General features: G+C 45.0%; 1 protein-coding gene across 1 annotated transcript in view; it reads left to right on the forward strand.

Annotated features, from left to right (window-relative positions):
* Positions 1–17,014, forward strand: part of LOC126516505 (uncharacterized) — a 48,165-nt gene that overhangs the window by 15,338 nt on the left and 15,813 nt on the right. The window contains exons 2-3 of the mRNA XM_050166635.3: positions 1,322–1,610; positions 8,284–8,541. Coding sequence (XP_050022592.2) covers positions 1,322–1,610; positions 8,284–8,541 — 547 coding nt within the window. The remainder of the gene's footprint in view (positions 1–1,321; positions 1,611–8,283; positions 8,542–17,014) is intronic.

Raw genomic sequence — 17,014 nt, forward strand, 5'->3', positions numbered from 1 at the left:
GCCCACAGTAACTAAAGAAGACTGACATCATTTTTTTCTGCTGCAGTGTCATTGGCGATGAAAAAAGCTTCAAGGCATTCAATGTAGCAGGGCCACACATCTCCGTGTCTTTCGTCGAATGCTTCAAGGTTGCCGAACATTGGCATGACGAAGTTCCGTTGCATTGAATTCACTAGACGAATGACGAAATCACATGTGTAGAAGTGGACGTGGAAGAACGACGCACTTGAACGAACTTGAATGCTTTTTCCCTCGTCGCCACTTGTTACGGGTGTAGCCGAGCAGTTCCGAGAGGTGGGACCGACTCTACAGTCAACGACATGTACTGCAGCACGACCATACACTCAGGATAGCGCTTGCAGCTGATCCCGTGCTGTCTATTTTCTCCGCCTTTACAGGGTGGTGCAAGTGGTGCCATGCAATGGGCAGCCATCTGAACCGAAACCGTAACAGTAATGTTAGGACTGCACATCTTAAAGTATCAACCTTTTGGAGTGCACGTAAGAACTGTTTTTCTGTGCACTGAAATCGGTAAGATGCTATGTCGAAATGTGGCATAGACTGCAGACTAAGCGTGCTCTGACAGGGCATTAATTTTGAAGCAGGCATCACACTTGTGGGACTACCTGCAAAACCAGCTGAGGTTTTCCTTTCAAGAATTTCTGGTGTCTGCAGCATAGTATTTGATGCTTGTGTTGCTTGCGACTGTCTGCTTGGTAACATATATTAGACTTTATTGCTAGTGCATTGCTTTCTTTTTTCTTAGTGGATACTTAGTGGAGCTCAGATGCTGTTATTTTAGCGTAATCTATGCAAGAAAAATGGCTGCACTGTTTGCGGATCGTAAAATGCCTGTTTTCTATATATCTGATGTAGTGTCTCATTAAAACTGTCCATAGCAGATTTTATATTGTGTTTGGTGGAACCCTTACTAGAGAAAATGAAAACACAATACCAGTGTTGTTAAGATACTAAGTTACAAAGAGCAGCTATTTATTGTAAGTGCACCACTGGTGGCTCTTGGGACGCTGGTGAGGACATATCTGAAGGTAGTTATGCCCTCTACTCCCGGCCTCGGCGGCCGCATTTCGAAGGGGGCGAAATGCGAAAACACCCGTGGTACTTAGATTTAGGTGTACGTTAAAGAACCCCAGGTGGTCGAAATTTCCGAAGTCCTCCACTATGGCATGCCTCATAATCAGAAAGTGGTTTTGGCACGTAAAACCCCATAATTGATTTATTAGTTATGCCCTCTACTGTAGGGTAGTTTGTAGCTGCCAACTATGAAAGTAAATTTTGTTTCTGTCACCATATTCCGCAGGCGCACTTTGAAGAGGACCAGTATGAGCCCAGACGCACGGACCGTAAACTGAAGCCGTTTGCTGTGCCCACTTTGTTCAGCCACCGGAAAGTTCCGAAACGGCGCCGAAGGCTTGTACGGGGTGGTTCCACTAACAGCAGCACCAGTGTTACCACTGCTGTTGACACTGCTGCTAAGGTGGTTACTGTCGTCTCCACAGCCACGAGTCTCACTACTGCTGCAACTGTTTCTACGAGACCTGTGGTTTCATCTTCAGTGGCCAAAAGCCAGCCAGTTCATCTTCAGTCAGGTAGACATGTCTTTTTAAACATTGTAGCAATGTGGGTTCTTGTCCAGACCTTTTTTTAAAGATTTACTATGAGGGCCTCTTCTCAAATGAAAGTCAAGCGGAATCGTTCAGTCAATGGATATTGTAGGTGCCCCTGAGATGGGGCAGAGAGAAGCTTCTATGTTAAAAAATAGTTAACAAAAGCTTGCTTTCAGTTAATGGTGTGGGCAGAGACAGAGCAACTTGTTTTTCTTAGACTGGGATAATCTAACGATTCTATTTCAATGCCATTATTATGCTTCGGCAGAGGCCAGAGCAGTGCTCTGCCTGTGTTTTCAACAGGATAGGGTGGCCATTAACGGTGGCTGTGAGAGTGGCATACAGTTGAGTGGCAGGAACTGCTACATTATACTGGCCTTGGCGTGCACTCATTCTACACTTGTCTTTTTTTAATGACAGGATTTTTTAAAAAGCTTCTAGATGGGTTTTAGATAGTATTTATCTATTTGTAGGGGTATCTGTGATTTTTAGTCTTTGATATTCTATTGGTAATATTTTAGCCACTGTTTAAAAGCATAGGAAAGACATGCTTGTAACTCATAAAATCTCATGCCATGGTTTGCATCTGTCATTTTACTGCTTTCTGTCATTTTTCTTTCTTTCATGTTTTTAACAGTAGTTTTCAAGATTTATTTATTTGTTTGAATATGCTATCAACCCCTTGCAGGGCCAAGATAGGAGCGGGTCACATTATTTGCATTGTAATATGTATAACAGTGCCATAACAATATAGAACACATGCAACCATATCACAAGTTACAATGGGGTGACGGCCATGCATGTCCCAGCCAAGCAATATCAGCCATGCATGTCCCGTTGACATCTTTAACTTTAATGAAAAAGAATATATCTTGGAACGTTGAAGCAGTGCTAAGCTTTCGAAAAAAAAAAAAAAAAGATTATTGTAAAGAAAAAGAATCTTGAGGTTCTCCGCTGCCAAGCACTTGTTTTGCCTCCATTTCAGATCTTGCAGATTTGGGCAACTATTGCCCAAAAGTCGTTCCCTGTGTGAGCTCAATCTGTATCTTAATTTGTTATTACATTTGTTACAAAGTGTCTTAGTTTCCGACCAAAAAATCTGAAACTTGGCTGATGTAGCAATTTTGCATAATTTCACATCCTTCTCTCTCACGAGCTATTAAAATAACATAATGACACCAAAACTTGCTTGGAACATAGATGTACTATGCTCTCACTGTGACCCGGAATTTGTTTTACAAGATAGCATTTATCATATAAGGAATCCCACCCATTAGGCAAAAAAGTAAAACTTTGAACATCAAATAAAAAACAGGACATCTTTTACTTCTTTCAAAAAAGCAGCTCTTAAAGCCTGTGATGTGTTTTACGGAAATACAAAAAAAAAAGTTTCATAAAAAAATGTTTACGTTTCGACCTCTACGACTACAAACGCAACCAGCTTTTCTCATTTCTTGATATGTCTGTTGTGAGGGCAGCAATGTACATCTTGTTGCTAACAAAGGGTTCTGGTTTCTAGAGCATTGAACAAATCATGAGGTCTCTACAGTAAAAAGAAAAATAAACAATATTATTTCTTTTCTTAGTTGCGCCAAAGCAAAACAAGAAATCATATGTAATGATGACCTTTTCCAGCACACACAAGTTCCACTTCATGTTGGCACAATATACACACATATATGCATACTTTATGCAAATAAGTGTACAGCACTGACTTTGGGCTCTAGGAGTAGAATTTTGTGGCCAGTCGGAGTGTCACTGTGAGCAGTCTTGAATAAATGGAAGGCTTCATGATCAGGTCGCATCGTGAAGCGCTTTGGGACAAATTGTTTTTTTCCAATTACCCATGATTACAATGGTATCTTTTTTTCTTTAAGCTTTCTTGTGAGCAGTTGAATTTATCTTTCGTGTAGTTGTCCAAAGCTGCCTGTATATTTGTGTCACTGAGACACCTTCTTGTATATGGGTCAGGAAGCGACCTCACTCTGTGTGTTTGGTGAAACTTAAGTTCTCTTTGTAACATGTAACGAGATGCCAGCGTAATGATTTTTTGTATCTCTTGATGTGAAAGTCTGCCAGGCAGTAATGTTTAACAACTTGCATTGTTCAATGGGTGATTCGCAGGCATCAAAAGCTTCCCATGCTTCTCAACCACCCTGAGCAAGTGCTGCAGCTCTGAGCCAATGTTTAAGCCTCGCTGCTGGTGCCATATGCTGACGTTATGCTTAATCAGATTTTTTTTTTTTTTACAGGAATTCATGAAGCTATGTCTGCTTGTGTTTTGCATAAGACTTGTGGCAGCAAACTTTAACAGGTATTGGTAGCTTAAAAGTGACATTTCGGGATGCTTAGCATGCCTGTTCTGTTCCTGCACAGCTTCTCCATCGGACATGCAAGTTTCGTCAGGTTTTAGCAGATGAGATGACTACAATATCAACTCTTGGATGCAACAAAAGCAGTGAAGGCAGAGAAAATCACTTTCTGCGATGGGTGTTGTTTCTGTAAAAGTCTCCATCACAGCAATGTCCTAGCTTCTCACGCTACGAAAACGCATATGATACTTGCTTTTTTGGTATGCAGTTTTAAATAGTCCGCACAATGCACTCGCTTGGTGCTGTATGTTTCAGCTATTACGCCAAGTAACTCGCACTGGCTGAGCTTTGACGAACTAAGACGAAAGCAGAATTGCCCAACGCTCTTGAAAACTACGAGCACTGATGTGAAATGTGCCGCACTTTTCAAAACTCGTGCAAGAAAGGAGATACGAATTAATCTAGTGTTATGCGGTCTGTCTGCTGGGGTCAAGTTGACAGTTGGTACTGCGAACAGTGGGAATGACGAGCCAGAGACACCACATAAAGTGACAGAAATCTCTTAACTAGCAAGTGAAAATTTCATTTGGCACTCAGCGAAACACCGACAAAACATTTAAAGAAACTAATTTTTGGTCACCAGCATCGGAGAGGCGACACAACATAAACAATAAGTCTGAAACAGTGTGATCGCGACATGGCAGGCCTTGGATGTACAAGATGACAGCGTAGACAGGGCAAAATGATAAGACAACAATCCAAGAAAAAAAAATGCAGCTAGAGTACGTGGCAACCTCAAGGAGGTGTGACACCGAATGCTTATGTTCAAGGCACTGTGAGGGAGCAGCATCTATCTGCCAGAAACGGCTAGGGAGCGGGGTGCTGTTTGAAGTAAAGGACAAGGTGTGGGAGGTGCCACAGCAACCTCGAGCCCTGCAGCGCTGTGGCAGAATGAGGCACAGAGGTGGGGTAGGTGGGGATAAAGCCCCTTAAACTTCGTAAAGTAGCACCACGTTTTGAAGAATGCCGCCTCTTCCTCGCGTGCTCTGGCCGAACCCGACGCCGTGTCGCTATTGGCCTAATAGCATCACGTGGGCCCTCGCGCCGTGCTTCAGCGCCATTTTCGCTCGAGAAGCGTCTACGAAGTGGTGAGGAGTGCATGTTGGCGCCGTTGCTACACTCGAGCGGTGTAAGTGGGGCCACGGTCAAGGAGGGAGCATGAAAGAGAGGATAAACGAGAAGGAGTGAAGGCAGAAGAGGAGAGTGTCGCTACTTTACGAAGTTTAAGGGGCTTTCGGTTGGGAGGTGGTCATCAGGGAAGGTAAGGAAAGCCAGGCAAAAAATGACTAATTGCTACTACACAGGTAGACGGAACAGTGGTAGGTTTGTAGCAGAAAAGGAAACAAACGTGCTAAGACGTTTTTAGGCTTCTAGCGCAGCCCAGAAAGAGCAAAAAGGAAGGTGGAAGGGGTAATGAAAGGGAACGGAGAACAGAGGGAGCGCTAACTTCCAACTGATGATTTTATTTGTGCGCTCTGTAACTGATGGTTACAAAGCGCTCACTCTGTTCTCCGTTCCCTTTCATTACCCCTTTCACCTTCCTTTTTGCTCTTTTTGAGCTGCGCTAGAAGCCTATATATGTCATGACATACCAACTTGCCCAAACTGCCGCATTTTTAAACACGCTAAGCTATTTAGCTAAAGAACCCCAAAAATGTGAAAGGTACAAGACACAAGAAATGATAAAAACAGGGGCGGGCATAATGAGCATCAAACACAGTTACAGGCAGAACTCTTCTATTAATTTTTCAACAAACCGCTTTCTCATGTGAATATTTACTATTAGTTTAATTTCGTGGAAACCACGACTCTTTGTTAGCAATGAGGTGCACGTCACTAAAATAACTGCACACATACAAGAAACAAAAAGTTTGTTGTTTGTCGCCTTACAGATCAAAAGATAACAGAACATTTTGACATGTTTTCTTTATTTCCGTAAGACACATCATGGGCTTTAAGATCTGTTTTTTGACAGAAATTAAAGATGTCCTTTTCTAAAAAAAAAGTTTTACTTTTTTGCTTGATGTTATGTATATGGATGGGACTTCGTATACAATAAACACTATCTAGGAATACAAATAGCAGGTCACAGTCAGAGGATGGACAAATCTCTGTTCTAAGCAAGTTTCGTTGTCATGGCATTAATAGCTTGTGATAAGGATGCAAATTTATGTAAAATTGTTCCATCAGCCAAATTTCAAACATTTTTGGTCAAAAACTAAGACTCGGTATACTAAAATTAATTTCTTCCAGGCACTTTGTAACAAATGTATTATAAATTTAAGGACCTATAGAGTCCGTACAGGGAGTGACTTTTCAGCAATAATTGCTCGAATCCGCAAAATCTGTAACGCAAATCTGCACGAGTGCTTGGTAGCGGTGAACCCCAGAGTTTTATTTCTAGACAAATTTTTTTCTAGAAAACTAAGCACTGGTTCCATGTTCCTGAAAGATAAAAGCCAACATATGTATATTTTTTTTTTTCGTTAAATTCAAGTGGGTCAACCATACGTGCTTGGTTGATTTTGTGTGGAATCTCTCCCAACAACACAATATATTCCAACAAATAATAAGTTAAACCTCGATAAAACGAAGTAGGTAAAATCGGCAATTTGCTTCGTTATATCGAAATTTCGTTCTATTGAAATTCGACATTTTATGCAAATAAGTACAGTCGCGGATCAATTTTCCTTACATGGAAGGGCCGCAGAATTTTCAAATTATTGGGCAATCGACAAAAAGCAAATTTGAATGAGAAAACAACTCATTTTGGTAAATTTGGGAGTTGGCAACAAATGATATGGTTTCATGCCACGTAAGTCAATGATATCTTCTCGGCGGTACGAATTAAGCGAAGCCAACCACGCTATCGCGTGCACTACGTCCCCGCGCACGGCCGCCGAATTACGATGGGGGTGAAATGCAAAAACACCCATGTACTTAGATTTAGGTTTAAAGAGGAAAAGACCCGCGACCTGAGACGAGACATGACAAGGGAGTGGACAGGACAAGCGGTATACCGCTCGTCCTGTCCACTCCTTTGTCACGTGACGTCTGAAGTCGCAGTTCTTTTCCTCTTTAGACATGTCGAACCAACTGACCCAAAGTTCCCCCCTCTTGAATTAGATTTAGGTGCATGTTAAAGGTGGTCTAAATTTACGGAGTCCCCCATTACAGCGTGCCTCATAATCAGATCGTGGCTTTGGCACGTAAAACCCCATAATTTACTTTTTCCACCCCCCAGGGCTGATAGGATGGTCCGCACTAGCACGATGCTATCAGGAAAAGTGCCGGCAATGGGTAGCGAATGCTTCGCTTCGTCTGCCGAGATTACGCAACCTTAATACTAAACATGCGGAAAGACAGCTTACATGGTGTCACTTCGTCTCCGCACGCCCGCTCTTTGCACACACGGAAGATTACCTCTAAAGTAGGGTGCGCGGCTGCGTATGCTCTCAGTCACGTTTACAGCCATGCGCAGCCACGGCTGAGGCGTGCCAGGTATCGAGACGCGCGCCAACTTACGCCTTACTCTGCCCCCCCTCGCGCGCGCTTGATCGTGTTACCGCGAGCTCACTCCTGTCCCAGTCTTTCCCTTTGCTCACGCGGGAAGGCGGCACTTATGAAGCCACCCTCTTTCTAGTCTCACCCTCGCACACTTTCACTCGCACCTAAAGCACATAGTTCGTATCGCACTTTACAGGTTCTTATCGCACTTTACGCAGAACATGATGCGGCGCCACTTCGGCGGTCACTCTTGTCGCGCGGCACACGATTTGACAGGTGCGTTTGGAAGCAGCCACTTGTAATTCAATCATTTGACCATCTGCGTCCGTGGAAGTTTCCATTTTTCTCAGCATTCCTTTGCGGCAGCAGTGAAATTTTCTTGTATTGAAATCGCATGCAAACACACTTCGCTATATTGAGGTTCTAAATACATGGTGTTCTATGGGCAAGAGGTTATGAAAAGTTAAATATTTCGTTATATCACCAATTTTGTTATATTGAAGTTCAATATATCGAAGTTTAACTGTATTACATGTTACAACAATATTACAACAATACGGACATTTTTGAGGGTATCATGATTGTTGCCACTCTCTGGCATGAATGCCAAGCCTGACTTTGTAGCACTGCAGTCAAACAAGAGGGAAACAAGTCCTACTAACAAAGACTCTTGATCATCTGTAGTGCCACTATTGTATGACCATACTGTAGTGCAGAATGTGCATGTTCTTGTTTTTGAGAACACTCCCTTGATGCCCTTTCTCACGCTGTTCCAGCCACCAACCTTGCCTGCTGGGCTGAGCAGGCACAGCACATGCAAGTCACTCCGTCAGCCATGACCAGATTGCTAACACCACCTGTCAATACTGGGCCAGCCTTCACTGTGGCCACTTCAGGTGGCAATGTCATCCTTGTTCCTGCCACTACACAAGGCGAACACCGTTACATTGTCGGTGATCCACCTTTTGTTGTCACTGAGATGAGAGCATCACCTCTTCTGACACCTAGTGTCAGGACTCCAAATACTAACTCAGGTAAGTGGCATTTTCTGTAGCTTCATGATCACAGTAATATTCTTGCCATATAACGTCACTACTGGACCTCATTCGCGCACCTTGCCCACAAGTGCATGCTTGGTAGGCAGCATACAGACTTTGCGTATCGATTTGTATTAAGTTGTGTACCATAAAATCTTGCATATACCGTATTTACTTGCATAATGATCGCACTCGCGTAATGATCGCACCCCTTAATTTTGTCGTCAAAATTCGATTTTTTTTATTTCTTGTGTAATGATCGCACCCCGAACTTGCCGCAGCGATATGTCGTGGGCCAAGTCTAGCTAATAGAGAGTTTTAGTTTAGGGGACACAAGCGGCTTGCGTACGCAAGAACTAGGGGTGACTGTACTGCGCATGCGCCGACCGCTACGTCTACTTGCGTCCTTGGGTTGTTTGGCCAGCCGAAAGCATCGCTACCCCTAAGTGGTCATGTTACCCACGTGACTCTCACGATGTAGGAGAAATTGCGAGTAGCTAGCAGGTAGATAATCTAATAAATCTTTCGCCAAGTGTCGGCAGACGTCGTTTTTATATATATTGGAGAGGTTTAGCGTGTCCGGTATTCGGATAAACGTAGTTGGGGCGGAGCCATAAACGGGAGCTGCCTGCATGGTGCATCCACCTGGCGGCGCAAAGCTCAAACGGACAAAAGCAGCTAATATTACTGTAACCAAGTCTATTCTACTTCGCTGCTGGTGTAAATTTTCGGCACTGGCGTAATTGTGTTGCTGCCAAAAATTTATACCTGCATCAAAGTAAAATACACTTGGTTACTGCAATATTAGCTGCTTTTGTCCGTTTGAGCTTTGCGCCACCAGGTGGCTGCACCATGCAGGATGCTCCCGTTCATGGCTCCGCCCCAGCCTGCGTTTACCCGAATACCGGACACTCTAAACCTCTCTATTAACTGCTTTTAATGAGAATAGCTTTATGTGCTTTACTTCATATGCTTGATTTCATGTTTTAAAAAATAACGCAGCAAAGATCATGTTGATGGCGCTGCGAGCGCATGCGACCTCACTGCGGCTTGCGTTTGGGGCCGCTAACCTATAACGTATTTCTGCTTGCGTACGTAAACGCAAACGCACCCAAGCGCTAGGGGCCCCAAGGCCTTGCGTCCCCTAAACTAAAACTCTCTAATAATGATCGCGCTTACCATCTGTCGAATGCTACACAAACGACTCTTCAAGACAAACCAAGTGGTCTGCATGCACCAAACATTCTTAAGCAGATGCACCATTTCATTCCTTTCATCACTTTCCGCACTTCCATGCCAAAAAAAAAAAAGCTGCAACCAAACTTGCCTTTATTATGTGTAGGCTTTATAATGGTTGTGGTTAACAACAACAAAAAAGGCGCCTTTCGATTCTTCTCGTCTGCACTCGTGGGCACGCAACAAACCGCCAGCGGCAATGATAGCAGCCACGTTTACACTGATACGTTAAAAGTGTACCCTATTCATATGCTGACGCTTGTAACACAGCTAAGATATTCGCCCACCCTTAGCGGAAACATGCTGTATTAGGATAGTAGTGAAGAGAAATGCCACAGTTTCTGCAGCATGCCCGCCATGTGTGTATGTCACTGGCAGCTAAGCGCACCCATCTGTTTCTGTCCCCTCAAAGTGGACATGGCTACGTTATTGCAGCAAACTTGCCGATATTAACGATATTATTCATTACTGATACGAAAGAAACTGTTTCAATATGTGTAATGTACTCGCGAGAAGAAAAAAAAATCTCATTCAGCTCGCTCCACTGGCTGGCATTTTTGTTTTGGTGTCCCGCACTACATACAGCAGCAGCAGCCTATTTGTTGTCCTGCTGTCATCCTGCAGCAAACGCGGGTTGAAAAAAAAATTTTTTTGCGGGAAATTTAACTCGCGTAGTGATCGCACCCCTGAATTTGCGTCAGTTGTTTTGTCAAAAAGTGCGATCATTATGCGAGTAAATACGGTAACCTTGGCAGCACAAAATTGGAAAGAAATAAGTTTATTCTTATGACTGCACTAAAATATGCTTGGTTTCTCGTCAGTTTTCGTCCCTGACGACAACTTCAGCATTCAAATATACAGTAGGACCTCATTGATACTTTTTGGAAAAACAAGCGAGAAAAAACATACCAATGAGAAAACGTACGATTCGAAGTCACTAAAGCATTTTACAGACTCAATTGTAGTTTACGTCTACGTAATTTGAAGTGCTGCATGAATCATTGCAGCACAAGGTGCCAACGTGCACCGAGCTGGTGGGGGCCTGAGATAGGCATTGCCATTTTTCTAGCTTCAGCAAGCTTACATTTGCACTCCTAGAATTGTGCCTGGGACAGCAGCTTCTTCGGGTGGGGCATTTTGACGGGAAGTTTTGGTGCGCCCACTTAGCGAGAATCATGGCACGAGATGCATGTCGAGCTGGTGGCGCCCGAGCTATGAAGCACTCGTGAAAATGACCCTCGGTGCCATGAGTGAAAAAGCGTTTTAACTTTTCATCGCGCGAACAAACGGGGGGCACTAGGATCACATTGTCCTTACGTTTTATGGAGCTGTAATCTTAGCAAGTTTGGTGTGTGTGTGTGTGTGTGTGTGTGTGTGTGTGTGTGTGTGTGTGTGTGTGTGTGTGTGTGTGTGTGTGTGTGTGTGTGTGTGTGTGTGTGTGTGTGTGTGTGTGTGTGTGTGTGTGTGTGTGTGTGTGTGTGTGTGTGTGTGTGTGTGTGTGTGTGTGTGTGTGTGTGTGTGTGTGTGTGTGTGTGTGTGTGTGTGTGTGTGTGTGTGTGTGTGTGTGTGTGTGTCACTTCACTGAGTGAAGTGTGGGCACGGGTGAATATTGAAAATGGTTAAGAGGCTACGATCATCAAAGACGAATTTACTTGTGAAAAACACTGTACAAGTGTATTGCACAGAAAACTATATTGGGGCCAACAGCACCTGCAAGCGTATACAGTCGAACCCACTTATAACGATACCGGTTTTAACAATATATCGGTTATAACAATGAGAAGCTGCTGCACCCTCGACTTTTGTATGTTTTCCATGGTGAAATAACCCATTTACTACAATGCCCTGACGCCGCATTATCGGTTATAATGATGAAGTCTGGCTGCTGGGTGTCCGAGCCAAAAGGTAGTGAAATGCGAAATCCTTGAAATGAAAAAAAGAAAACGAGAAATTCAAGCCGCTGCACGATGGGCCGCTGCTCCAACAGCCGCTGTGCGCTCATTTTCCAGCCATCTCCATGCGGCTCTCTCCCATCGCCCTTCCACCCCTCTGAACATGAATGGGCTGCGCCAATAGCTCTATGCCACCCCACCCTCCGAAACACAAATGGACCGCGCCAACTGTGCCGCAAGCAGATTGCTCGCATGTTGCTCATTTCTCCTTATTCAGTGCAGTTCTGCGAACAGCTTAATCGCTCGTGTTCATTTTTGTTGGTTGTGTCGAAGTCATTGCTGGCCACGCAGTTTCTCAATTTCGCTTGACTCTCCGCCGAAACGGAAGATGGCTGATCCGCCAACTGATCATCGGCAATGCACACCGTTGCCGGTGAAAAGAAAGCGCACGGCTATAGATTTGGAAACTAAGTGCTTCTAACCAGTGAGACTATCGTTGCAAACATGCTTGCATCGGATAGCGACGGCGACGATGGCAGCGATGACGCGGTAGGGCAGGTTGCCTCAACATTGTCCTCATAGGAGGCCCGGCATTATTGTCTCTCTGGGGCTTTGTTTTCACGAGGAACCTTCCGCTGCTCTACATGGAGCGCTTTGATGCCTTGGAGAAGGATGTCGTCAAGCTTCGTGTAAAGTTCATGGCTGATGGACATTGGCTTTTCTCGTGCGAGCCAGTGAGAAGTACGTGGCGAGATGCTTGTGGTGATCTCTCCTCAGCGTTTCTTCTGGATTTCTCAAGCTAACAGGCTGCCGCGGCAGCCTTCTCGCAATATTTAAAAGGCCCCTTTAGGGGCCACCAATGTGATGCCTTGGCGGTGCTTGCATATCGCTTGCCACCCATGGCACCTCTTTGCAGTTGTAGCAGTGCTATTCTTTAACGCCAACAGCCGCGGCTTGTTACACGCGATCGGAGCAACCAGGAAGCAGTTAAACGAGTGAACACAATCAGCAGCCAGGCGGAGGAAGGTAGTGGGGAGGGGCACTGGCCTCCCTGCCTATATATTTTTCTCGTATCAACTCTGCCATCCCCCTATTTTGATTTTTTCATGTAACCCGGTTGCAACAATTATCGGTTATAACAATGGAACTTTCGTGGCACTTGAATATTGTTATAAATGGGTTTGACTACAGCCAATAGTGTCGTGTTGCGGTGCGGCTTCAAAAGGATAGACTTACTGGAAGAGTTCTTTCATGCAAACTGACTCAACAAGGGCGAGGATTGCATTCAGCAAATTGTTTTCGACATTGAAAAAATTATGCCTAACAATGGTGGCTCAGGGTGCAGCGAAATAGAATTGATGAGTGAAGAAGCTATAAATGCCATTGGATTTCAAGTAAGCGATCACTTGTTCCATTTCTGCATATTCCGTACTCAAATAGACACAGTTCCTTCGTAAGCAGAGTTAAGTTGATTGCTTTGAAGCCATGTATGGTGTCCACTGCACAAGGATTAAAGGTGTGTCCACATTAGCGGCCTGGCAACTTGCCACACACCGTTTGTGGGCTGCCGGGCTGCCGACCGATGCCGGTCTTGCTGGTGAATGGTGAGTTCTCCCTGTAAAACAAGGGATCTCCCTATGAGATCTCCCTGGTGCACAGCTTAGCCCTTCAGTGACGGAGGAGTGATCACAGCTATGCTCTAGTGTTGCCGGCAGCCTCACCACCGTTGACATAGATGTTGTTTCTATCCTTTTCCAGTTCACTTAGATGCTATAGCTGATGGCACTTCAGGACAAACCGCTGACGCTTCCAAACTGCAATGTTTTGCTACCGTTGTTGCCACTTGACCCTTTTCTCGGTATTATTTCAAAAAAAAAATATATATATATGCTGATATTTGCAGCACCATCAGCTGCAATGCAAGCATGACCAAGCCAGTTCGCACTGCTCCTTTGGTAGCCATGCACTGCAGGTGAATTTCACTTGTATCGGAACTTTCGTTGGTGCTAAACATTTGACAGCGGACACTGCTTTTAATAAAATGAACAAGTTACGCGTCGCTTTACTCTAGCAGACATCATTCTGCTTTAAATAAAAGCTGTATAGCCAATGTTGGTGTTGCCAATTGCAGCAATGCGCTGTTTCTGCAGTAAAGCACAATGTTTTCACCATTTATGCTCACCGTGAGATTGTATGATTAGCAATGTCATTTGCTCTTTTTCTTTTTGTCACCAGGGACTGCGAAATGCACTACAACCACTAGAACACAGTGGGCATTTATGCCAGCTGGCACGAATATTACTGTTATAGCAATCCCCTAAAAATTCCAGCAGTATTTTCTTGTACTAGAAACGTGTTTTCGGTCATTCCCATTTTTGTTTTCAATAAAATCAAATGCACATGGATATTTCACCCAAGAAGCGATAGAAGTACAGTTAAACCTTGATATAACAAAGTTGGTAAAATTGGCAATTTGCTTCATTATATCTAAATTTTTTTGTATTGAAACTCGACCTGTCGCCGCTCAATTTTTCTTACATGAAAGGGGGCCACATAGCTTTCGTAATTATTGGGCAATTGAAAAAAGCAAGTTTGAATGAGAAAACAATTCTATTTGATGGAATTGGGAGTCGGTGACAAATGGTATAGTTTCATGCCAGTCGAGTATCTTCACATAGGCGGTACGAATTAAGCGAAGTCAGCGACACTTTTAGTCCACTCTGCCCCCACGGCTGATAGCGTCGCCTGCACTTGGACAACACTATCATGAAAAGCGCCACAGCGGGGAGCGAATGCTTCGTCTGCATTTCGATGCGAAAGGCCTCCCAGTTCATTATGCCTTCAGCAAGAAAGCGTGGATGGCACTCAATCTTTGCACTGAGTGGCCCCGGGCATAGGGTGCTGAACAGGAGCTGTGCCACCAGATTTGCCTTGTAGACAAGGCATTCCGACGAAGGGCATTTCAGGATTCTGCGAACGTCCAGAACTAATCCGACACCAACCTCCACTTGGATGGATTTTGACATTACAGTTTGAATTGAACAAAACCACCGCATGCCACATCTGCACTTCACGGAAAGGCCATTGTGGCAGCGGTGTGCAAAACTCATCACTTTGTGATTTATTGGTCTGTGCTGAATGCATTTCATTTGTGCTTGCACAGTTATACAGGAGTGGGAATGGACTCGGATGTTCCGTAAGCTGAAAGCCACTTTCGAAACTAACAGTGTGTGTGTCATGACACACACACACGCAGACACCCCGCGAGCGTCTGCATAAGCAGTCATTTTGTGAGTTGCGACACCATGTACCCGAGCACACGAGGGATGCACTCTCCTGCGCTTAACTGTGCGTGGTTTAACCGTGTCTGCGCAAAAGGGGATCCTGGAGGTTGAGCTGATGCCAGGAGTTTGGACCTTCACAGCCCCTCGGTGGAGGCAACATGCCCCTTTGGCCTCGGCACCCCCAGACTGACCCACCTGGGAAAAATTGGTAGTTGCCTTTCCTATCCTCCTCCCCAATCTTTGTCTTTCTCTCTCGCTTTCAATCTTCGTTGTCTTCTCCTCCCTTCTGTATTACTATCTTCTAGGCAGGGAGGGTTAACCCTGTGTGAGTAGCCAACCTAGGTTATGTCATATTCGGTTATAGTGGTAACGTACAGCTGGCGTTTGCAGTGCCTGTTTTACAGGTTCTGCAGGGTCCCCCTGTAGGGCTCCATGGTGGGTGGCTGCCGTTACTGCTGAAATGTACACACTCGCTTATGGCTAGTTCCTTCCTACCCTACCTGATCGCACCCTGAAGAGGGGCACACCGATAAAGTCTTCTAATTTTTTGGTTACAAAAAAGAATCCTTCCCCCGATTTCACGTCATCTACTCTGAAAAACAAGAAAACAAGCACGAACACGCTACCTTTTGTTTTGCAATCCCCAACTGAGGCACTTGGACAAGGCTATAAAGCATCAAAGATGGCTAGCAGTGATCTGCTTTTGGAATTCTGCGATAAAAAGCAACATGGAAAACTGCTTAACCTTGTATCGTTTGGAGAAGTCCCAGTGACAGTGACCCACACCACATGATGAACACTACCTGTGGTATTGTTTCCGATGACCTGATGGAGCTCACAGAAGCTAAACTATGATCAAGCTGGAGCAAGCAAAATGTAATCAACGTTAAGAGAATTCTGCTAAGGCGCAACAGAAAAGAGATCAAAACAAAGCATTTAATACTTACCTTTGGTTCGTGTGTGCTTCCTGAGGGTATTGCGACAGGGTATGTGAAGATCAGGGTCAGACCATATGTCCCAAACACTCTGCGATGTTTCAAATGCCAGTAATTTGGCCAAAGTTCACAGAACTGTTGAGGCCGCCAAACTTGTGCTAAGTGCAGTGCTCATGAGCCCTCCTCTGAATCATGTGAAAACTCTCCACTGTATGAACTGTGATGGGGAGCACACCGCATACTCGCGGTCGTGCCCATCATGGAAAAAGAAATTGTAACAGCCAAAGTAAAAGAAAATCTCTTTCAAGGAAGCATGCAGGTGGGTGTCCTACTTGCCTGAAGTCAGTTTTGCTGAAGTCACACGTCGGGGGGGCAGTGCCATAACGGCTTCTAGCAGCTGTATGGCCTGCACACAGTGAGCCGGCGGTGACGCTATCTGCCCCCTTGGTGGCTGCAGCTGTCGCTGCTCCGCTGTCCCAGAAGGGACCATCGACTTTCGGGTTGGCGACTTCCAGAGTCTTGTCTCCCGAGGTGAGGCCTTCAAACCAAACAAACCGCTCGAAAGAGCGGGTGTCCAGCGCCTCGGAAGAGGTGATGGACACAGCACCCATTCAGACGGCACCCTTAGCACCGAAAGAGTGGCGTGACTCTCTCAACCGCCATAAAAAAGACAAACCTCGCATCACAGTGCCAGAAAGACATCTGTGAGCTAACTCCTTTTTCTTAAACACACAACATAAAAACCACATTCAACATGGGTACACAAATATTACACTGAAATGTCAAAGATCTCCTCCACAACCTCAATGACATCGAAGAACTCCTGTATAAGTATTCGCGCCGTGCACGCCGACAGACGCGCCACTGGTGGCGGCCTTGCGCAGAACACGCGGGAGAGGAGCCTGACGCGCGCCGTAGTTTATTGTGTCGTTGGTCGTGCTTCTCTCTTATTCACGTTTTCAGAGCAAGATAGGCAACACCACTCGCACGTGTGGGGTGGCCAAAGCTTCAGGGAATGTCGAAGAATTGTTGCAGGGTGGGGGCTCAAATACCGGTGAAAACGTGCCGGCGATACTGTTGTAATCATTCCCGGCAAAGCCTCATCAGTGGGAGCAATGGTAGC

Source organism: Dermacentor andersoni, unplaced genomic scaffold, assembly GCF_023375885.2.
Source record: "Dermacentor andersoni unplaced genomic scaffold, qqDerAnde1_hic_scaffold ctg00000042.1, whole genome shotgun sequence".
Classification (NCBI taxonomy): Eukaryota; Metazoa; Arthropoda; class Arachnida; order Ixodida; family Ixodidae; genus Dermacentor; species Dermacentor andersoni.